This window comes from Balaenoptera borealis (genome assembly GCF_965194805.1).
Source record: "Balaenoptera borealis genome assembly, chromosome: X".
Taxonomy (NCBI): domain Eukaryota; kingdom Metazoa; phylum Chordata; class Mammalia; order Artiodactyla; family Balaenopteridae; genus Balaenoptera; species Balaenoptera borealis.
Window position 1 is genome coordinate 28294484 of NC_138881.1, and position 24463 is coordinate 28318946.

The following is a 24463-nucleotide window of genomic DNA, read 5'->3' on the forward strand; positions in this document are numbered from 1 at the left end:
TCTATTTTGAACACAATTGAAACTTTACGAGTACTGAATCTCCATCCCATTTTATTGATTTCAAATGGAGAGATAAACTGAAGTATAGCAGGGCTGCAAATGACATTGTTTAGATAAACATATCTTGTCAGAATTATCCTGGTACCAGCATTAGAGGCTCCAGGCATATTTAGAACTAAGATTCTGGCTTAGGCTCTAAATAAGAAACATGACATGTCTCAACAGACACTTGATTTTAAGAAAATGCTTTTTTGGACCATTTGGGTTGGAATCTTTCCACTATGCTGCAAATATTCATAAAGGCATTCATTCCTAAAAGACAAAAGCTTAGAAAAGCAGAACTATTCAAATCACTGGATATTAGCAGAGATATACAAACCTGCCCTCCAGTCACTCAATTTTAATCTACATCATGAAAAAAAGTCAATACAATATTTAAAAGAGATTGCAAGGGATAATGGAAAATGTTTAGACAAAGCTGAATGGATACTGTAAAACAAATGAGTGTTATTTTCCTCTTGGGGGAAAAAAGAAGGTTTTTTCATTGGTAAAATAACAAATGACTTTCTATATAGTATGTTTGGATTTGTATAAACATCTTAGCCCAATTTCCATATTTCTCAGGCAAGAAACAGAGCACTTAACTGTGTAGTGGGAATTCAGTCTCATAAATCACTCACACTTTTAGGCCTGTGTGTATCAACCTGGTTGGGGAAGCCTCATGGTTCCAGTCTGAGGGAGGAACACTCCACTATATCAGTTGGACAGCTATCTATGTTGGTCATTACAAGGCAATTTTGCTCTTGTATTGCTGGTTTTAGAAATGGCATTCTATACATTACACAGAACTATAGAACTTAAGTGCATTCTTGTCCAAATTAGCTGTGGAAGAGACTGACTAGTTTCTTGCCAAATTAATTTCTCTTCTTCCTGGGCTCAACATTGGACATTATTTTCCAGATTCCCTTGCAGTTAGATGTGGCCATGTGACAAGTTCCAGCCAACAGATTATGAACAAAGTAACGTGCACGACTTCCAGGCCTGGCTCATAATAAATTCCAATGGTCAATACTCGTTCCTCACCTGCCCATTAAATGCATAACACTTTGATGTTCTGGACACAAATGTTGGAAGGGGCTTGGGCTCCTGAATGACTTCATTAAGTGCTGCTTACTTTGGAATACACCAGAATAAAAAGTGAACTTACACTGTGGTAGACTAGCAAGATTTGAGAGCTTACCTGTTACAGTGGCTACTGCCACCTAACTAATACATTAGCATATATCCAAATACATTGTTTAATCAACAATAGTTAAAATTTCAAAATCAAGAAGAGTCCATTTTAACTAATATTCACTACAACTGAAAGGGGAAATGTCTCCAGGAAGTGAATCAAACGTCCATAATTGCAGACTGAAACCGTCTTTAGTCCTAGTCCTAGTGATTCAGGTCATTAACAAAAACATCAAAACAAGGTGGGACGTGGTAAACATTCTTAAAGGAACGCACACTTCTAAGCCAGAAAGAGACATTTGCAAATTCTAAGCTCTGTTCTTTGCTTATTTTGTAAGCTTGAACAAGTTAACCATTCTCAGAAACTGTTTCCTCATCTATAAAATGGGGATTATGAAATTTAGCTGACAGGATTTTGTAAAGGTTTTACACACACACGCACACACACACGTACTGCCTGATACCTGGGAGGTACTCAAAAAAATAAGAGCTATTATCACTATTTACCTAATAAATGTTAAGTATGACTAATAATATTTTCCAAATATTAACCTTCGATTCTGGTTACTCTTTCCCCTCCCCCAACATACTGGCAGCCAGACATTCTGCTTCTACTTCCTTAGGGAAGTGCTGACACAACAGAATGTATATTATGAAGACATAGACTCTTGGTTTTTAAGTTTCAAAAGCCTAGGCCTGGTATAAGACAAAAGCTTTGGAAGGAAAAAAAAGATGATTAAACGAAGGTTTTCCCTACTCTTGCACTAGAAAAGATTCCTCTGGACGTGGGAGGGGAAACGAGCAGGCATTGCAGGGGAAGTAAGAAAATTTAATGTTGATATGTATCCCTGGAGGGAAAGGAGGTGGAAGGAAGGGAGGAAACCCAGGGAGATCCAAGAGAATCTGATAGCAGAGGTGACCTGGGCCTTATTTCTGAGAAGAGCCTCTGAGGAAAACAGGATGGAAAGCAGTTTCCCATACCCTTCCCTCTATCCCTCTTCCTGACCTCAGGCACAGTCACTCTGAATCATGCCGTATAAAGAAGAGTAGGTGCAATGTCTAGGCAGATGGGCCTTAAACAGCCTCTCAAAGTTCCCACCCACCCCAGTATGGCATGAGGAATGGTACAACGATCTCTGATATTACACAATGAGGGCATCCAAGCAGCAGAGAGACGTCTAGATCGGAAAGTGCCACTGCAGACAGGAAACAAAGATGGTCCAGGAAGCAACTGCCTGCTTGAACCAACAAACAAGGATATGAGGGAAGAGAATGGCATCTCCACGGATGCCAGCCCAGATAAATGACAAGTGAGGAGCAAATGTTCTGCCACAGCCATGCTCACCACAGCAGCCCCCCGCCATGCTTTGCAACTACATAAGTCTGGACTGATGAAAATTATATTTTCTCTATTCCACAGAATTACATTCAGTTATTGAAAGATAACATTATGGACCAAAAATCTTAGTTACAATAGTTTTAATATACAACTGTTTAGACTATTTTTACAAACGTGATGGAGGTTTATGAACTTAAGTCATTATAGAAACTTTTCGTACTTGTTTCCTTAAGTTTCACGCGCCCGTTAACGAAAAGACTTACTTCGATCAGTAATGATCGTCCTAGCCTCTTGATTGCTGGTCTTGTTTTTCAAATTCTGGGCAGCAGTAATGAGTTCTTCCAACTGGGGGCGCCTCTGTTCCAAATCCTGCAGTGTTGCCTGAAGGAACAGATATAACAATATTGAGGTTCTCCAGCACTGTGCATTCCTTTTATGGAATACAAAGTAAAGTGTAATTTTCAAACCAACCAAAGCACATTTAGAAATAAAAAAAGATGTTACTAGATATAAATCTCTAATGTGTAAGGCTTTACAGAGAACAATTTAACAAGAAATGTGTTTCATTTTTAGATACCAAAAATATTTCAAGTGAAAATCTTGATTATGGATTTGCTTTACTATTTAAGAGATTAGACAGAGTCATTTCAGAGTACCTGGGTTTACTTAAACCAACATATGAGTGCCATGAGTAAAAAAATGTAATTTTGAATTATGACAATGTATTTAAGAGAAAGATAGCTATTTATACCTGTAATCTCATTCTCTGCAGTGTCAAAATTAAGGTGTATATTTTAGAAACAGAAAAAGCAGAGAAGTGATTTAAGAGATATAACTTACTTAACTTCTTTGTACCTGAAACTCCTCACCTATAAAATGAGGTGATGTAGATGAGCTAAATTAGTCTTTCCCCAAAATCGACTCTAGTAAGAATCACGTGATTCCTTTGCCTCACTTCAGAGTGAATGAATTAGATGGCAGGAGGAGGGCTGGAAATCTGCATTTTTAACAAATTCTCTGCTTCATTTTTATGATCAGGCAAGTTTGGAAAGCATCAGGCTAGAAGTTAATATTTGTATTCTGTATTACAACTGACTTTAACACTGCTATAATAAAAGTACCAAAGACAATGAAGTCAACAAATATATATATGTTGGGCTGCACCCGGCAGGCCTACAAGGTCTGTGTTTGCCCAGCTTCAAGACTGAAGAAGGAGCCCGGAGTCAGCAACAGAGACATCAATGGTTTAATGGATGGGGGAGCTGACCTGTCTGAAGGAAGGTCTTGGAGGCAACACCCCAGCGTGTGTAGCGGACGGCAGGCAGGACATGGCGGCAGTCTTCATTCCCGGTGGGGGAGTGGGGGGGAGATGGCCAGTTATAGGGGAAATGACATCAGGTGGGCTCATTAGTTACCAGGGAAACCAGTAGATGGGCACGCCCCTCACCGCCCCTTTGATGAAAACAATCACCAGCTGGGGCCTGGGGCAAGTAGGCAGGAAGGTCAGTCATGTGGGTAAGATACAGGCGAAACAGGCACTGGTCGGGCAGGGGATGTACTGAGAGCAAGAGAACAGCCATCTTGAGTGGTCTGACCATACAGTATATATTTAATTATGGGTAGCAACGTCCTCCTTCCCTCAAGTGTCCATCTACTGACTCTGTCATCTACTCTCTCTACACTAAGGGCACAAATCCCAGTGATATTTACAAAGAAGTTTCAGGAAAAGTAAGGTATCTTCCTTGTTCTTGTACTAAAACTGAATACATTTTATTGGTTGTTATTAGTTTAAAACCAGTATGTGGCAGATGTTTTACACATGTTTTCTCATTTTTAGTCTCCTAATAACCACACTAATAACTAAGCCAGAAGTCTTTATGGTTTTAAATCTTATGCTCTTTCTACTACCACATGAGGCCAATGAAAGTGAAGAGGTGAAATGTGGTAGATGCTAATGTTTATGAAAATCAGTTATCTACTATGCCCTTTGACTGGTGCTGATTTTCTAAACACTTTTGTATTTAGAAAGGCCAAATTTTGATCATTCTGTAGTATTTTTTTTGTGAAGAGGTAGGGAGATAGGCCTCGTGATTTGAGCTCAATTGCTTTTAGTCGTGTTAAGATAATGGGAAGAACTTATCCAAACATCACACATCTATTTTGAGCGTTTTCCCCTCTCTATTGAAAAATTGGAGGGGTTAACTTTTAACAAATTTTCCACATTTGTAAGCTGTGATTGCTCAGAAGAAAAATCCAATTTTCAGGTTTCTAACTTTTATGGTTTCTTTACACAAAAGTGTGTTTGAAATATGGAACAAATTGCCAAAGACAGCTATTGACGTAAGTGGCATAAGTCAGCTGGAGAGTACTGAATAAATTCTAAAGTAGGAACCATATAGTAGCAGACAGATTTTACGAAATAAGATGTTTTCCAGGATTAGAATGTTACACTCTGGTCACCTGTGACACAGCAAGCTCAGAAGGTACTTTGGAATTCCTGACTTTTAAATGTTTAATACATTCAATAATACATTTTTAAAAAACAGACTTACCCAGAAACCATAAAGTCAAATCTTCCCCTCTATATACACATAGCTAGCAAAGTACACAATTTCATTCATTTACTCACTCACCTTTTTCATTTTATAAATATCAAGTGTAGGCACTGTTTTAGGTGTTATGGATATAGCAGTGAATGAATACATTAGGTATGTTTTATGCAATTTAAATAAAATTTTGTGTTTTCTGATACTTGGAAATTTTTATATAGCAAAGATTATCTTTATCATCATTTTTTCTTTGATTTAATATTAATCCACCCTCAAACAACCAGGCCATTCTTTGCTTCTAAATTCTGGATACATAACCCAATGATGGCTATACTTTTCCCATTCTTTTAGGATTATAAAGTTCGTTTAAGAAGTCTGTTGTAGAAGTAACTTGATCAACTTTAATCTGAACCTTACCAGGCTCTAAATTAAACCTGACCACAATGAACAGCTTTTACTGCTGAAATTAGCAAGCATGTCAATTTAGACTTAAAACCAGCCATTTTCCTCTCCAATGAACAAAATAGGTCTCAGGGTACTGTGAAACCTGTTCTCTAGTTGGGTAATTCTCTAATTCTGCTGACAGACACATGCTTTATAAGCACCTGAGAAGATTATTAATGACATCCTTGGAAGCAGCCTCCTTAAAAATCTAAGGAGATTCACAACTGCAATAAAACTATGACTTTCTAAAAGATTTCAAAACAAAACTGTAACTTTATCCCACTTTTTGGTCAACACATACAAACGTCCACTTCAAAAAAGAAAATGTACAATAATAATAATTATGTGTGTATGTATATATATGGAATTTATGAGATGCTAATATGCTAATTAAATAGTGGTTTCTCAGTAGACCAGAATGGGAATTTTCTTCTTCAATTTTCCTTCCAGAAATAAAGGGAAGGATCTGAATATGGCTTCATTTAATATTTTTTGTTAAGCTTTATGCAAACAGTGACTGAAATACCTTCTTGTTAAAAAACAGGACACATGCACGCAATGAGAGGAACAATTATTTTTTCTTTTCATTTGGTTTTCTTTTGAGTGTACTCTATTTGCTATTACAATTTCTTTAATTTTATAATCCCATAACTTCTCAAATACAACGACCTTCATCTCTATTCCATTGAGCCACCCACAGATGAGAGAACACCTTACATCTAATCATTACTCAAACTACCCACTTCCAAAATATCCATCTACAAAATTCTGTTCTCTGCCCCCAATCTGGTGCTCATACCAGATGCTACTCTCTCAGAAACACTGTTTCTACTCTAATCTTCATCCTCATATGACCTCCAGTTGTCTTCTATTGTTCAATTTCTTTATTCTAGGTTTAGTGGTCTATATTTGTCATACTAAACAAGTAGAATGCTAATTATGCTTATTTTTCTGATATGAGCTCACATACTTATAACTTAAGTGAACAAAACTAGAACTATTACATGCTTAACAGTACCTAAGCATGATAATTCAGCACGTCTACAGGGATCTATCATTCTGGAAGAAACAAACACAAGGGAAGAAAGGAATCAGTGCTATTTCTAAGGAGTCATAAGCCAGCTACCGGGCTTTACTAAAAACAGCTTACCCCTTGGAGATGAGAATTCATCATGGATTCCACTAGCTGAGCAAAGATGGAGAAAAAAAAAATCTTCAAATACAAAGTGAATCAAAAGTCGTTAATCCTACCAAGTCTCCCCAGGGTTGACAGAAATGGTTATAAATAGCAATTCTATGAAAAAGGGAGTTAACCAATGGAGCCATGCGTACTAGAAGTAGGTCATTTTAGGCTCTTAGAAAGAATTACACTTCGTAATGCTATTTGTTAAAATGAAATACTACCTAAATAATACTCAAATAGAAAACTCTATATGTGTAGTTGAATATTTAGTATTTATATGTCTTAGACCTTAACCAGAAACTTGTTACATTTTTAGTATTTTTCTACAAAAATCAACAATCTTCACATAGTTAACTTTAGAACAAAGGACCATGGTGATTTTCACTTGTTGCCATTTTCAGGAAATAAGCATGAATTCAACTTACATGTAATGTAAAAATGGAGACCTTATAGTCTTTTATTTACAATTTAAAAAATTAACATTAAAGATTGACAAGGTGAGAGAGTTTACAGAACTACTTTATGTATGGAAGAAAATAAGCATTTAAGTCAGGTAGGTCCTAAATTGTAGCCTTTCTAGTAACTGAAAGAGATTTGCCCATGCTGATGCTAATCATCTGTCTAGCTTTCAACTGCCTCCCGGAGGGCCTTAATTCTGGCTTCTATTCTTGCATTCGGCTGCCTCTCCAAATAGATTGGCTACACCCAAAGTTGTCTTTTTTGTCCTCCACTTCCTCACTTCTCATTTACATTTAAACTGGCCTGGATATTTTCCTGCTGGGCATAACTTTTCTACTTCTCTGAATGTTCTACCAGCATCTCGGTTGGCAACTTCTTCACAAGCACCTTCTAACTGTGGTTATCCTTTTGTCCTTCATTCACTCAAGAAATACTTTTTAAAAAAGCATTTTACTTTTATATAATCTAGAAGTTACAGAAAATTTGTAAGAATGGTCAAAGAACTCACACATGCCCTTCACCCAGATTCACTAATTGTTAATATTTTGCCACATTTTATCATTTATCATTCTATCATTACATATACACATAATATCTGTGTATGTAATATTATATATATTCTCTTCTGAACCATTTGAGAATAATCTGCAGATAGTATGCCCTTTACTCCTAGATACTTCAGTGTTTATTTTTTGAAAACAAATGCATTCTCTTACACAACCTCAGCTCAATTTCTAGTTCAGGAAATTTAACATGGCTTTAGTACTATAATCTAATCTACATTCTTTATTCATAGTATAAAAATTACTCCTTTAATTGCCTTTCATTTACTGGTCCAGCCTCATGCATTGCATTTAGTTGTCCTATCTCTTTAGTCACCTTTAATATGAAATAGTTCTTTGCCTTTCTTTGAACTTCATATCACTGATTATTTTGAAGAATACAAGCCAGGTATTTTGTAGAATGTACCCCAATTTGGGTTCCAGCAAATACTTTTATATATTTATGTTATGTCAGTCATTGAGCTAGTCATAGGAGATATAGCAGTGAAGGAGGAAAAATTATTATTCTCAAGTGAAAAATGAACTAGTAGTGAGGAGAGGCAGTAAATAATCAATTATAATAAACTGAGGTGAGTATTACAATAGGGGTAGCACAGGGAGTTATCAAAGCATACAGCAGAGATATCTAACCAAATTTAGGGTGTCAAGGAGAGTCTTCTGAAAGAAGTGGAGCTGGTTCTCAGATCTTCTTTATCTAAATTACACAATTTTCTTGTGTGCCTAAGCTCCATTTTTTAAAGTTTTTTTTCAGCTTTATTTGGGTAGATTTGACAAATAGAAATTGTATATAAAAGTATACAACTTGTTTTGATATATGTATACATTGTGAAATGATCACCACAATCAAACTAGTTAACATATCCATCATCTCACATAGTTACCTTGTGTGTGTGTGTGTGTGTGTGTGTGTGTGTGTGTGTGTGATGAGGACACTTAAGATCTATGCTCTTAGCAAATTTCAAGTGTACACTATTAGTAACTATAGTTACCACGCTTTACGTTAGACGTCTAGAACTTATTCATCTTATAACTGGAAGTTTGTAGCCTATGACCAACATCATCCCATTTCCCTTATCCCGCAGCTCTTGACAACCATCATTCTACTCTGTTTCTCAGAGTTCAACTGTTTTTAGATTCCACATATAAGTAAGATTTTACAGTATTTGTCTTTCTGTGTCTGGCTTATTCCACTTAGTATAATGTCTTCCAAGTTCATCCATGTTATCAAAAATGGCAGGATTTCCCCCTTCTTAAGGCTTAATAATATCTAATGTATATATACCTATACCACAATTTCTTTATCCATTCATCTACTGATGGACATTTAAGTTGTTTACATATCTTGGGTATTGTGAATAATGCTGCAGTGAACATGGGAGTGCAGATATCTCTTTGGGATCCTGACTCCATTTCCTTTAGATATAAACCCAGAAGTGAGACTGCTGGATCACATGGTATTTCTATTTTTAATCTTCTGAGGAACCTCGTTACCAACAGTGTATGAGGGTTCCCTTTTCTCCATACCCTCACCAACAGTTGTAATCTCTTGTCTTTTTGATCACAGCCATTCTAACAGGTGTGAGGTAATTTTCACCGTGATTTTGATTTGCATTTCCCTGATGATGAGTGATGTTGAGCACCTTCTCATAGACCCGTTGGCCATTTGGATGTCTTCTTTGGAAAAATGTTTATTCAGGTCCTCTGCCCAATTTTAAATCTGATTATTATTATTATTTTACTCTTGAGTTGTATGAGTTCCTTATACATTTTGGATCTTAAACCCTTATCAGATACATGGTTTGCAAATACTTTCTCTAATTCCATAGGTTGCCTTCTCATTCTGTTGATTTTTTCCTTTGTTGTGCATAAGCATTTTTAGTTTGATGCAATCCCACTAGTCTATTTTTGCTTTTGTTGCCTGTGATTTTGGTGTCATATCCAAAAAATAATTGCCTAGGCTAATGTCAAGAAGCTTTCTTCCTGTTTTCTTCTAGTAGTTTTACGCTTTCACGTCTTTAAGTGCCATTGCTGCTAATACCCACTGTGGTGGCCTCGAGAAAGTGCAAGCCTTTTATGACTGAGATCTAAATGACTGAGGACTTTAGCTGCTGCATTTGGGAATCCATCACTACATTGGAGAGAAGAAGCCAAGCCTCCCACAGACTGCTCCCCACCAATGACTGAATGTGATGAAGATACTAAAGCAGAGTCTTTCTTGGGAGAGCTGGGGCTCCTCTGGCTGACTGCAGCTCCATGTCTCCCCGACAGCTTTGCTGAACCTTCCTCAGACTGTACACTGGGGTACTTCTACCCAATTTTCTCTCCCTTTTTCCTTCATTTCGTGTCAGACTTGCATTTTGGTCTAATGGCTGTCCCACCTTCCCTGGCTTCCTGTCTATTTCCTTTCACATTGATATTTTCTCTAATAAAATAATTTCCTGTTTAATCCTGTCTTGGGACGTTTAAACTCAGGCCCCAACTAACACACCCACTTTTGCCCTTCTAATCCCTAAACCTCTCATCAGCTCTTCAGATCCACATAATATGGCGACTCCATGATATTACCACCTGGATGTATAGTTCACAATTTCTGGACATTATTAATATAACTCTTAAGATTCAAGTGAATTAGTATTTTTTAATTAGCTGTATTAAAAACCACTGCTACTTTTTTTTTTTAAAGGGCATGACCATTATTTTCAATGAGCCCAGATGTTAACTGAAGGAAAACAAGACTATTTATATGTGTTCCATGGTGATGGGGATGGTTCCGTTCTATGCCTGTAGCTCAAGAACACTGGGATATCAAAGCAAGACACCAGGAATCCTGAAAGACATGACAAAAGGAACTTTGGGGCAAGTTTTCTGACTACGGAAGATAGCAAAGCTAAGACAAAAAAAAAGTAAAGGCTTTCTGAGTCAGAATTGCCCTGGGTAGGCAGAGACCTCAAGCAGGGCCAGCTTCACGGGCTTGCAACTTAAAAGTGGCTGCACTGGGCTCTGCAAATAGAAGGGCCCCTTACTTGGTTTACGCTGCTGTTGCTATCTTGAAATTCTTTATTATTTTTTAACAAGGGGCCCTGCATTTTCATTTGTCATTGGGGCTCACAAATTATGTAGCCAACCCTGACCTTAACCCTGAAGTGAGCAGAGAATAATAGTTGTGTATCTTGCCTGAAGTGATGGCGAATAACACACTTAAATGCAAATTATGTCAATCAAATGCCTCTTGCTTAGTTCCTGAGAACTTGTTCTAAATTTCTGTAAGGAGCAATCATGAAGCTAAAAGATACATATTTGGGAAAAAAAATACCTTTTGGTCAAGAAAAACAGAACAGGACACTTGGCTGTCCTCTGAGATGGGACCCTTTTACTACCAATGGTTATTGGGGAAGCAAAGTCACTGTGATTGTAGGAGAAGTGAAGCAGGGGACTTGACCTATCCCAAAAGTGGTGAATCATCTGAGAAAATAATTTGGGACCAAAAGGGGAACCTGTGGTTCCGGCAACAATAATGGCCACTGGGATCTCAAATTCCATTTCCCGTTTTAGCTAAGTATTAGTTTTACCTAAGGCTAGGGTGGCCTTGGGAAATACCTGGGAAACAGCTAATCCCACAGTTACTAACCTGCAAATGCCAAGCACTCGGCTAATACACATAGAAAGATAAAACTTGGCCTCTTTTCTCAAGGAACTCATAATCTAGCAAAAACTAAAGACTCATAAAGAACTAATACAGTGGGAAATAATATTAACAACAACAACAATACTTGCTATTGAGCACTTACTATGCACCAGAAGAATCTATCACAGGTTAGTGGTTATGGGAATGGATTCTGGAGTAAGGCTGCCTGGGTTTGAATCCTGGCTGCCATCTACTTGGTTTCTTATTTTCAGCAAGTTACTTAACTACTCTCTTCTTTACTTCTACCACTAAAATGAAAATAATAAGAGTATCTACCTCTTAAGTTTGTTATGAGAATTACTCGGGTTAATATTTATAAAATGCTTGGAACATTTCTTGTTGCATAATAAGAACAAAGTTCTAAAGAAAAAATTAATTAATTTCATCTTCATCATACTCTAAGAGGTAGGTACTATTTGCTTCTTTTATTATCCCTAGTTTACAGATAAGGAAAATGAAAGTAAAGGAAGCAATTGTCCAGGATCACAGGTTAATAAGTGGTAGAACTTCGAATACAAGCAATTTGGCCCCAGGGTTCACACACTTAAAAGCTATGATATTAGGATATAGTTACAAAGTACCTATGCTATAGTATAATATAGTATAGCTATCACATAGTATGATATAATTATTATACAGGTGTGATTAAATGGGACAAGAGCATTGAAATGGGATCATGCAAGGGGAAATTATCTATTCAGCTGATTAACTGATTAACTACTGAATCAGTCAGGGTTCCTGCAATAAGCAAATGGCTCATATACACTACTCTATATAAAATAGATAACTAATAAGGACCTACTATATAGCACAGGGAACCCTACTCAATACTCTGTAATGGCCTATATGGGAAAAGAATCTTAAAAAAGAGTGGATATATGGATATGTATAACTGATTCACTTTGCTGTACACCTGAAACTAACACACTTTGTAAATCAACTATAGTCCAATAAAAATTAAAAAAAAAAATTGGGATGGGAAGCCTTTCCTCCTCAAGGCCTGAAAGGCTAACTAGAGGGTGCCTTTAATAGAAGCTGAGAAGTAGCTGCAGGGAGAGGACCTCCATAGCAGCTGTGGCTGTCAGTAAAGGAACCTAGTCGTCCCCTGACTCACTCTCCTGTCACCCTCTGCTCCGCTGGTGCCTCCCATTAGGAGGACGCAACCAATGGGTCAGCAAGCCCACTGCTGCCGCCCATGTTATTCGTCCTCCCAGGGTAGAACAGGAAGTTAGAAAGTGGATCTGAGAAACTGTGAAGCCGAAGTACCAAAGTGAATGGTAAAGATAAAAACAACCACTAAAAGGAATCCGTGAGGGAAGTAACCATATATGAGAATTCTCATGAAAGGCTTGATAGCAGAGATGGCACTGCACTTGAACCTTGGGAGATTGGGCTAGGTCATGGAGTGGGGGGCATTATTAGGGAATGGGAAGCAGGAGCAAAGGCATGGAAATGAAACAAAGCCTCAGCTGCGCTGGCTGGTGTCTAGGATTCATTGGAAATAATGGGAGATAAGCTTAGATAGGTATAGTGGAAGCAGTTTATGGTTGGCTTTTTAAAAATCAGTTTGGATTTTATCACGAGGAAATGGGAAACAATGAAGACTAGAAAAACTGAAGCTATGGGAGCCAAGATTTTTGTAATCCTTTGGACACCTTATTCTTTCTGGCTGGAATACCTTCCTCGGTTCTTAGTCCTCTCCTGGGAATACAGTCAACAGAAAACCATAAATAAAAGTGTTGATTGACCAACTGACTGGACACAATAAGGGGAAACAGTGATACAAGAAAGAAAATTACAAGATAAATTCCACGCTGGAAGGGTGTGGGAATTACTAGAACACACATCCTTGTTTCGGGCAGTGTTTATCAGTATTATAAATATTACTGATCATTTGGCCAACTTTAAAAACAAAAAAAGTGATAGATACCTAAGAAATGTGCCTCAGCCTCCCAAATTTGAGGCCTTTCTTATAATGGTCTAATACAAACTAATCTGCTATTAGTATGTTATTTTTTAAAATAAATTCCTTCCTTTTGTTGAAAAAGAGATTATGATGATCATTTCCAAGTTATTCTGTCACAGAAAACTTAAAGGATTGATTTACTTGTCATTTCATAAAACCCTTAACACGCAAAAAATGAAAACTCCTTTCAGTTATACAAGCCAGTAAGTAAATGTGGTCTAAATTGGGGATCTTGAAATATAATCTGAAAGTCAAGAAGAAAGAAGAATTTCAGGCTACAATTTGTTGATAATGATTTGCAAATACAGTTCTAAGCTGATAGAAAGGGTGCTGACATTTTTAGCTATTCACCATTAGATCTATTAGTTATTCTCCATTGTTCACATGTCTTGAAACCCTATTGTTCTGTAAATTTAGCATATTGACAGAGGATAATTGGGGCAGTTTTAAGACAAGTTTTTGTCACATGTATCACATTTGTGGCCTTCTGATATTTTGACCCAATAAAATAAGTGATATAATTTCTCTTTTACCCCTACATATATTTTAGAAGAAACGGAAAACCGAAACCATTTTACAATATACATATTTTGGAATTATTCCTGCTCAAACTTTTCATTATTCATTTCTTGTTCTAGCTTGAAAAACACCATTTTTGAATCATTTTAACTTCAACTGGTCAAGATAAATTTTCTTTTATCTAATCAGAGTACCCTATACAGCAAATTGAATTATAAGTGAACCAAATCAATAAAATGGAGGATAAGTTACATAACATGAAGAGTGAAATGTAACTATCTGAGGGCATTATTTCTAATATTTTGCCTTGTTCAGAACCTCCTGATTTTGCGTCTGAAAGATGTTGTCCAAAGTCTGTATAAACCCCAGATAAAGGAGGCTAGAGCTGACAGATAATTGAGCACCAGTCAATCAAATGGGCAGGAAATATTTATTGACAGTATTCTATGCACAATACACCACAGTAGGGCATGTATCTTGTGGGTGATAGAGGATGGCATAAAAGAGCATCCCCAGTGAATTCAATGAACTTGCGATGCAATTAGGGAGACGACCTTCAGGCCTACGCATGCGTGCTCACACATGCAGTTAGCCAATAATGGAAGATAATATGTAAATGAAAAATGCAATAGTCCATAGACTGCAGACTCTATGCTAACGAGATTCTGAAGAATGGGATTTTAAGATGAGCACGTTCAGGGGAAATGCCACAGAGGACCAGGAACCTGGCCTATAACTTGGAGGATGAACAGGATCGATAGATAACGACCTAGTGATGAGAGAGCGGGGGATTCCAGGACAAGGACTGAGTTCAGACCAATTTATGGAGGTCTGAATACGCTAGGGTGATTGGGCAAAAGTGGGGAGGGCAACTCTGTAGTGAGTAGAGAATTATGATGAGTGTGATCAAGTTGGGAAGGGAGGCTGGGGCTCTGAATGCCAGGTGAATGAGTAAGGACATTATGTTGAAGGCAATGGGGAATCTCTGGAGGTCTTAGAACAGAGGAATGCCAAAATAAAAGTGGCATTTTAGAAATATTAATCTTGTACCATTGCATCCAAAGTCCTTTTGAAGAGAAGACTGAAAAACTCAGTCGCAGCAATCTAAGAAAAATCTCATCTATCTCCTCTTTGACTAAGTTTCCTGTCATGAAAACATGCAAAACATTTCCAATTTAGCTTCAGGCATCCTTTTATTCCAGGAGAAAATAACTCCATTGCATATAAGTAAAATAAATTCAACCCCACTCTTGTAAAGAACTATCCCAGAGAATTATTAAACAGATTTTGTATCTCATTTGTAATATTACATTAAATAGGATGGGGGTAGAGAGGGACTGTAGTTTCAGTTTAGAAACAAGTAAACATTCAGAATATGTTGTTAAAATCTTAAATTCTTGCTCCAAAGAATAAACAGAGACTCTCAGAATATGAGAACTGGGATTTCTCCAGAAATATAACTTCAAAGATTATTATCAGGGGTAAGAGGAATTATCAATATAATATTATGATGTCACATTTTGTGAACCTTTCAGTATCCTTTAGTCTACTGCTGCATTAGACATATGACACTTTCTTTGGGAAATGAGTCTTCAGACAAGACTCTTGTCTCTAGGGAAGGAGCCTGACTGTTCTTTAACAAGTACTGTACTAATCCCCTCAAAAATAAAAAGTCAAAGCAAACAAAAGGTTGTGCTAAAAATTATTCAGCCTCTTCATGTCTTCAAAACATTTTAGAGATGCCACTTATTCAAGTACTGAGACGAGAACCTTAGTTCTTGTTGCCAACTGCAGCCACCAATAAACTGAGGCAAAGCAAGAGATGTCGCTGCTCTGTGATACTACCTGTACGTGGCAAGTGAACTGGAGAGATGAGCAATCATCTAGAGGTGATTAAATTCATGTACAGAGTCAACTGGTATAATTCAAGCACCCAAATGATTTTTCCCGTCTTCAAATGGTAGATACTAAGATTTGAATTATCAAAATAATTGGCACAGCTGTTCATGTTGCATATATAGGGAGAGAATCAGGCTCAGTTTATTTGTCTGTAAAATAAGGATAATTACATTTATATCAATCAGTCTTGGGGCGATTAAAACTATAAATATATTTCTAAGAATTCAAATACCTTAGGTACAAATTAGTCAAATATGGCTAGTCCAGGTTTCTTTATAGGAACAGTAATTGGGAAATATGTTATGTAGAATATATTTAATCCACCAGGTTTCAACCTCCTGACTTCACTATGTTTTGAGTGTTACGAAGTGAAGACGACACATGGATAGTGAACAATGATGTGCTTGTGCTAAGGAATGCTCTCTTAATGGTTTGCACACCTCTTTGAGTTTTATAAGCAAGTGTAAAATGTATGTGTGTGTGTGTGTGTGTGTGTGTGTGTGTGAGAGAGAGAGAGAGAGAAGAGAGAGAGCGCACCTGTGTGTACTCACACAGGAGAGGCAAGATCCAAAAAGAGAAGAGAGGTATGCACAAATCTATATCAAACTTTCGCATCAAATGGTGTGATGTGTACGATTTGGACATACATATAAGGAATAAAAGCTTAACAATTGGGTCTCATGTTTCAAAATAGACACCATACTTTGCATATTCTCAGAGACCGACATTAATCTATTTCTTCTCAGAAATTAGATGACTGGGGAAGAGAAAAATCTGTCTTTGATCGGGTGCTATGTGTTTAAGCCATGGCTTAGCTTAAATCATTTATGAAGATCATTTCTTGGTAGGTGAGTAGAGTTGCTATTATGGAGTGTTAATATACTTGCAGTGAAGTGTTGCCGGGGGGTAGGAGGTGTTAGACATTGACCAGGAGCTTAAGAGATGAGCTATTTATTTTTCTGGTGCAAGAGGAAAATTTCTATAATAAAACAATGATTCTGCTTCTCTGTCAAAAAATACCACTTTATGACATAAAAGCTCTCTTCAGTAAACAAAGAACAGACTGTTATTAGGAGATATAAAAATTACAATAGAATATATTTCCCTTTGGGAGCACAACAGCCTTTAACTCAACTGGAACTTGCACTGTGATAGCTTTTAAAGGAGGGGACATATTCTATGGGGAGAAACTCAGGTATCCTTTTCAATTCCCTGGACTGTACTAGTTCTCATCCTGTGAAAATGGGTCTACATTAGCACACGGTGCCAGTAAATCACACACTTGCACTGCAGCAAGAAAGGAGCCCAGCCTGGGGGGAATTGCTTTATGTGGCGTAGTTCCACGCAAACACATGGCTCAAGTGAAGCTGATTCCAAGGAATATGGAAACTTTATGTTCTGTTTGATAGGAAAATGCACAGCTTCTCAACTGGGAGCTTCTAGATCTGCTCCAAGGGCAAGTGTAATCAATCCTTGAATAGTTTTTGCAATGCTGCACACCTAACCAAGCTGTTTACATTACTCGGAAGAGTTAAGTTTAATTCTGTTTTACTGGGATGGTTGCTTATTATTAACACTCATTTCAATAAATTTTAAGTAATTTAAAAAGCGGCAGTAATCCTTGGAGAAAGGTTGCAGTAAGAATTCTCCAACTATCCACTTTTCTCTGTTTTATTTAATATGAGGTGAGCCAAATTGCTTACCCTTCGCTGCCTCAGACGCTTTAGTGGCGTGAGACTAGGCAGCGACCAAAACCTATAATAAATAAATCAGTACTGTTAGTTGGTTCCAAATTCTAATACCTCAGTCTTAATTCTCTCTCCCTCCCTCCCTCTCTTCCTCCCTCTCTCTCTCTCTCTCTCTCTCTGTTATATTAATGATCTACCTTATTTTTAGGGAAAGTTTTCTCTAAGATAGTAGCCAGAGCAGGTGTTAATGAGGTCAATACTTCAATTAAAACTTCACAAAACTAGGTAGGCTAAAGGCAAAAGCTAATTCCAAGCTTTTGGTTCACAAAAGTGATGCTATTATACACAGGTAATGACAAAAGTAACGCCCACTACATGAGTTACTAGAGAGGAGTCAAGAGCATTAAATATTTGTACAATGGGCAGCACAAATGGAAAGTTAAAAAATAAGAAAGGAATCTGAGGGATGCAACTGACTGAGCAATTTCAGTTTAATAAATATCCATCTTATAATCTTAATAGTAATTATCTGCCCCTAATCTTGATCCACTTAGATACAGTATTCACTAAAAATATCTGCTAAAACTTGTCACTCCACTCTCCAGAAAGTTCACTGCCTTACAATTCAAACTCCCATAGCATAACAATTACAACACAATAATAACAACTAGATATTGTGTGTCTCCTGTGTGCCATTGTCCTAAGCGCCTTACATATAGTAATTTACAGCAACCGTCTGAGCTAGGTACTTTTACTCTCTTTTCCGGACAAGGAAAATGAGGCACACAGAGATTACATAATTTACACAAGGTCACAAAGCTAACCCGTGCTGGAGGTAGAATAAAAAGATTTATTTATTTATTTATTTATTTTTAATTTTTATTTATTATTTATTTATTATGTTTATTTTTGGCTGTGTTGGGTCTTCGTTTCTGTGTGAGGGCTTTCTCCAGTTGTGGCGAGTGGGAGCCACTCTTCATCGCGGCGCGCGGGCCTCTCACTATCGCGGCCTCTCTCGTTGCGGAGCAGAGGCTCCAGACGCTCAGGCTCAGTAGTTGTGGCCCACGGGCCCAGCCGCTCCGCGGCATGTGGGATCTTCCCAGACCAGGGCTCGAACCCGTGTCTCCTGCATTGGCAGGCAGATTCTCAACCACTGCGCCACCAGGGAAGCCCGAATAAAATGATTTAGATCCTCCTTTTGCAATGTTTTCCTCCATTACATTTTAGCTACAACTTCTTAAGTAGCTACAATGTAGCAGAAGCTGGGCTAGGTGTTTTACAAACATTCTTTTTTAATCCTCACAACAACTTTACCTAGCTGGATATTATACCCATTTTCACACATGACGAACAGGCTCAGAGAAGATTAATAATTTCCCCCAAGGAGAGCCAGCCAGTTAGAAGTAGAAAAGCATTTGTACCCAGTCTGCCTAACTCCTAAGCCTAGCCCTGCCCACATGCCCACAAGGCCTCTCTACAAGCTACTCTGCTTCCTCTTCTCAAACATTCTTCACTTTCCTGCTCCTGTGATTGTACTTCCCATGCCATGGAATTCATCAATGCTTCACTACAGTTCAGTTTCTAAACCAGAAATGGGTGCAATGGGTTAAACAAATCCAGAAAAAAAAAAAAAAACAATCAGGAGGGAAGACTACACAATTGGTTTGTTACTCCTCATTTTTTTTTTCAACGTCATTTCCAAATGGACACGTTTTCCTTTTTGTCTGCTTTATTGTCATTGTTCCACGTGGTTACATTCAAATTTGTCATTTTTTAAATATTGGAAATACTTATTTCTATGGTTAAAATGCAGGGATCATGCCATTTTCTCTATACCCTATTTTTACTCCTCATATTTAAGAAAAATAAACTCCAAAAAGAAACTCAATTAAAATTTTGCAAAATTGGTTATTATTAAATGTTTATGGCTGTATTTGTTTCCTATGGCTGTTGTAATAAATTATCACAAACTTAGTGGCTTAAAACAACCTAAATTTATTATTTTACAGTTCTGGAGGTCAGAAGTTTGAAAATGGGTCTCAGGGGCTAAAATCAAGGTTTCAGAAGAGCTTGTATTCATTCTGGAGTCTTTAGGGGAGAATTCACTTCTTTGGCTTTTCCAGATTTTAGAAGCTGCCTGCATTCCTTGGCCTGTGGCCCCGCCTTCCATCTTCTCATTTCTCTCTCTGACTCTGCTTGCATTATCACATTGCCTTCTCTCTTATAAGGACCTTTCTGATGATATTGGGCACATCAGGATAACCCGTGAAGATCTCCCGATGTCAAAATCCTTAACTTAACCCCTCTGCAAAGTCCCTTACACCATGTAAGGTAACATATTTACACATTCTAGAGGTTAGGACATGGACATCTTTGGGGAGCCATTATTCAGCCTACCACAATGGTTCTGCAGTCACTTAGAATTCAACTGCTTGTCTCAATATGGCATACTTTTTTGGGCTGGTTCAGTACTATGTGAGAGTTAGTGACAAGGGTTACAAAATTCCACAATCTAGAAAGCACAGGAGACAAAAAAGCAGTGAGAATCCTGCTCTGCATGGCCAACCTGTTTTAACCAGTCATCCGGAGGCGGGACAGGCGTACTGCTGCATTGCTTTCACCCTGCTACCAAAAGTCCATTTCAATGTCCTTATTAAGAACTGGAAACTGGAGCTCACAGAAGCGTTACATTTTTAAAAAAAATTAATGAACTCTGACTCCCTGAGGAAATCAGGGTGTTGCTGTTTTGTAACAAGCCACTCTTCAGGAGTAAATCCCGGAAGAACTCCAGAATAAAGTCCTTATCTTTTGGGGAGTGACAGTCAGCAGGAAAAGAAGTGGCCCTACGTTCTGGGACACAAAAACAGCAGCTCCCCTTAGCTCAGCTTCGCTCATTCAGCTTTATTCTTTCCCCTTCACACCCACTCATAAACATTAAGCCTTCTTCCCAGCTGTCTTCCTCCCCTTTTTCATTTTTAAACCTCTTCTACTTTTTGACTTCTTTTCTCTGTAACAACTACTACCAAAAATCTGAAAGCTTTTTTTTTTTTATTGTTACCATGGAGAGAACAATTTTCTCATCAAGGAAAGGAGGTGGTGCAGAGGGAGAGGGAAGAACCACATATGAAAATTGAGAGTTAGCCTCTGTGTCTTTTCAACAATATCCAATTAAATCTTTTCACTACCATACACAAAACAACAGGAACACAGTGGGTGGCCAATTTAGCCCAAGGATGTGAATGAATCAGTAGGCTCTGTGATAATGTGCTGGGGAGGGTCAGGGAGGTAGGGAGGGGGACCCTCAATGCTGAACAATGATAAGTGATAGATAATTACTATGCAGTTGTTTGAATAGATGCTGCTCTCTATCATTTTCAGGTAAATGACCTTCAGAATGATGGCAGAGGATTTTCTCCAAAATGATGAAATAGAAATATGTAGACACACAAAGCAAGTAGAGGGAAGAGACCTGTGAAATATTTCTCAATGATATGTTTAAAAAACTGAGTGCTATAGGGACAGAGAGAAGAAGAGCAATTACCAATGCCCCCTGGTTTTCTTTTCTCCACTCTTCTCCTTATAAGGTGAAAACAAAGTGGAAGAAAATTCGAATATAGAATCATCAGGTGGTGAAAGATCAGTGAGATTTTAATGAAGTCTAGAATTTTATACCTCAAACTAGAAAAAATCTGTTGCTGATTTATAGATGTGCCAATATTAAGAAATATGTGAAATAATATTAATCCTTTTATTTAATTTTCATGAGATGAATCATACATATGTTTTATTTTTTCTGATCATTCTGAGCAAAACCAAATTATGAAATTTTTTAAAATGATGTTTCTCAAATTACAACAGATAAATGATCATATCTTTAGTAGAAGAATCCTGCATAAATCCTGTACATAAATATTATGCCTAAAGGCTTGCATCAACAAGAGTAATCAAAAGAAAATAACTGCAAAATAGTAAAAACATAAACTTAAAATGTTGGTGGCGATGACATTAAGAGCGAGAATGTGGAGTTGAGGTACCATGTTGATCAGCTTTTTCTATGTTCCTCTCTCCCTTCCTTACTACCCACTCTAGCTTTTAAAAACACGATGAGACTGTTTTAATAGGACAGATACACAAAAAGGTACAGAGAATATAAGGTTACAATTGAAGTCTATGACATGGCTGTACCTGTCCACACACACTCACCTGGCACTGCACGTCACTGACTCACTTGATTTAATTTTTTAATGTAAAATTTTATACTGGATAGATGTTTATTTTTAAAAGAGCAATGTTACTAGAAATTAATTTGGACAGACAGTTTAGGATTATAACTTTTGTCTACCTTGGAATTAATCATGAAGTTGGGAGAAGGAGAATATCAAATAAGGATACCACTCCAGAGCCCTGACCCAAATACAGAGCACAGGGCAGCTCCAGAGTCTACCTACAATCTCACGTGAATTCAGAGAAAATTCACTATCAGCAGGCGTGATTACAATAAATAATTCTCTTATTGATAAAGCAGAAAATACAGATAGACAGGAAGAGAGAAAGAAAGAGAGGAAAGAAGTAAACAAAGAAGGAAGGAAGGAAACAAAGGAGGGAAAGTAGGAAGGAAGGAAGGAAGGAGGGAAGGAAGGGAGGGAGGGAGGGAGGGGGAGGGGAGAGGGAGAGAACTCTGATTTATGCAATATTTGCTAATCCATTTCCTGTTAGCATTTTCTGCTTGCCACTTCACAACAGTCCCAGAAAAAAAAAAAAGAATATATTACTCCAAATTACAGACTATTAAATAAACAGATAAAAACTAAGATGATTTGCATGAAAAGAAAACAATAAGCTCTTTTCACAGCACAAACTGAGGGTTTCATTAAGCAAAGTTGTAGGAAAAAGCTACATATCTTTTCAAGCTCTTAGTTATTGTCGAATCTGTAAATCCCATGCCCCATTACCCCTACACAAGCCAGGGAGATGTTCTCACATAACAGCATTTCATTCGTGATTGAATTGACACCAAATGGTTGTCTCTTCTTAATATATACAAAGAATTTTTGATTTGGGGGCTGTGTGCTTTGTTTTGTAGTTGGACCATTAATAATGATGAAATTTCTCACGTAGTTAGGACATAAACAAAGATGAAAGAAATGTCTCACTTAAAATATTTATAAACAAGGATAAAATCCTGGCAAATATACTGTTGACCCAGAGTTGGCTTGTTTACCAGATATATTCTTAAGGCTAAATACCCTAAATCAAGAAAAACCTACATATATATGTTTCAACTACCTATGATGATTACTGTAAGGAAGATAAATTGGATAAGAAATCTGACCTTGAAGGTTATGAATCAGTGGATACTTGATTTGATGCATGTTAAAATGTCTGTGGTAAAATTAAAAAAAAAAAACCCAAAAGCCATTTTTCATTAACAAAAAATTATGAATTATGTTATGAAGTCTGTAATTGACTTTAACATACTTCAGCATAGAGATTACATATGTGATAGTATGCACGTGTTACCAGTCAGTTACCTCAATCAGAAATTCATATGGGCGATGGGGTTAGACTTTAATCAGAAAGGCCAGATTCCTCCGACAGGTGCTACAAGCATTTAAACTATTTTTAACCACAGTCAACATCAGAAGTCTTGCAAATGAGCAAAATGAATATTAGAACTGGACTTTCATTTACAATATTAGTGTTATTCAAGATATATGTTTTGGTTGAAATATATTAGAGACATTAAGGACCAGGTATAAAAATCTAGTGAGCTATGGAGCTAGTACTTTTTGGAATATTACCCAAGATTTGATGCCCAGACTATTCTGTGTCTCCACATTGAATCCAAAGATACTGATTGCCTGACATTCTCTCTAAGGGTAACTGAATCCTGCCCCTAGACTCTAGAATATTCTCACATCTGCCTTGAGTGAACCTTTTATATAGATTGTGATTGTAATACAGGATAGTGAGGGTATGGGAGAGTAACTAACCCCTACTTACTAGGCTTCTGCTACTGTTATATACCCAAAATAACCTAAACGTCAGCTGTGCCTAACAATATCGATCTAGAATAATTCACAACACTGTGCAACCCACGCTCTTTAAAACTCACTATTCTTTCAGGAAGTGTAACCAGTATATAAAAACAATTGTTCCCTGTAACCCTTACCTCATTCTGTTCAACAATACATTTGCCTTTGTTCTGAGAGTATAACAGTAAATTTCTCCTTTGATTCCTCATGGTGATATTTGCCCAATGTGGCTTAATAACCAGATCTTTAAAGCTTTCATTCCATTTCTGTGTACTATTTTGATCATTTGAATAATTTCAGAAAATCCTGCCTTGCCTTTCACCTTGAAGTATCAACTCATTACCTTCTTCCCCACAGCCCAAACAATTACCAGGTCTAGTAATTTAGTTAAGAAAACAGACTGGTATTTATATAATTGTCCTCTGAGTGTGTGTGTGTGTGTGTGTGTGTGTGTGTGTGTGTGTGTGTGTGTGTGTGTGTGTGTGTGTGTGATGGGGACATGGAGAGAGAGGCAAACCTGGCGTTCAGATATAGGACTGTGGCGAGACCACTTCCTCTCACCCTATGGGGGCCTAGCTGGGCTGCAAAAATATTCTCCTCTCTGACGTTTTTATCTTGGCTCTTTGACAAGCTTTCCATTGCCTTTCTGCTCAAGATTCTGATTTCCTATTATCGCTTCCCTGGGTATATTTTTTTACAGAATGGTTCCTGTCCCTGAGAAGGCCACATCCAGTAAGTGACATCACATGGAGTAATACAAGTCCAGTCTTTTCCCCGCAAATCACAACGATTCTGAAGCATCACTTCACAGCTTCAGGACTCCCTGAAGGGCCAGATGAGGCCTCCACTGCAACTGCATCACAGCCCAACTTCTCTTTCTGCCCTACTGTTGACTCCAAGA

The 24463-nt window shown here is 37.5% G+C and overlaps 1 protein-coding gene across 8 annotated transcripts in view; it reads right to left on the minus strand.

Annotated features, from left to right (window-relative positions):
- The window catches only part of DMD (dystrophin), a 2485149-nt gene that overhangs the window by 660640 nt on the left and 1800046 nt on the right, over window positions 1-24463 (minus strand). For all 8 annotated transcript variants that reach the window (XM_082378022.1, XM_082378021.1, XM_082378025.1 and 5 more), the window contains one exon: window positions 2836-2953. In XM_082378022.1, coding sequence (XP_082234148.1) covers window positions 2836-2953 — 118 coding nt within the window. The remainder of the gene's footprint in view (window positions 1-2835; window positions 2954-24463) is intronic.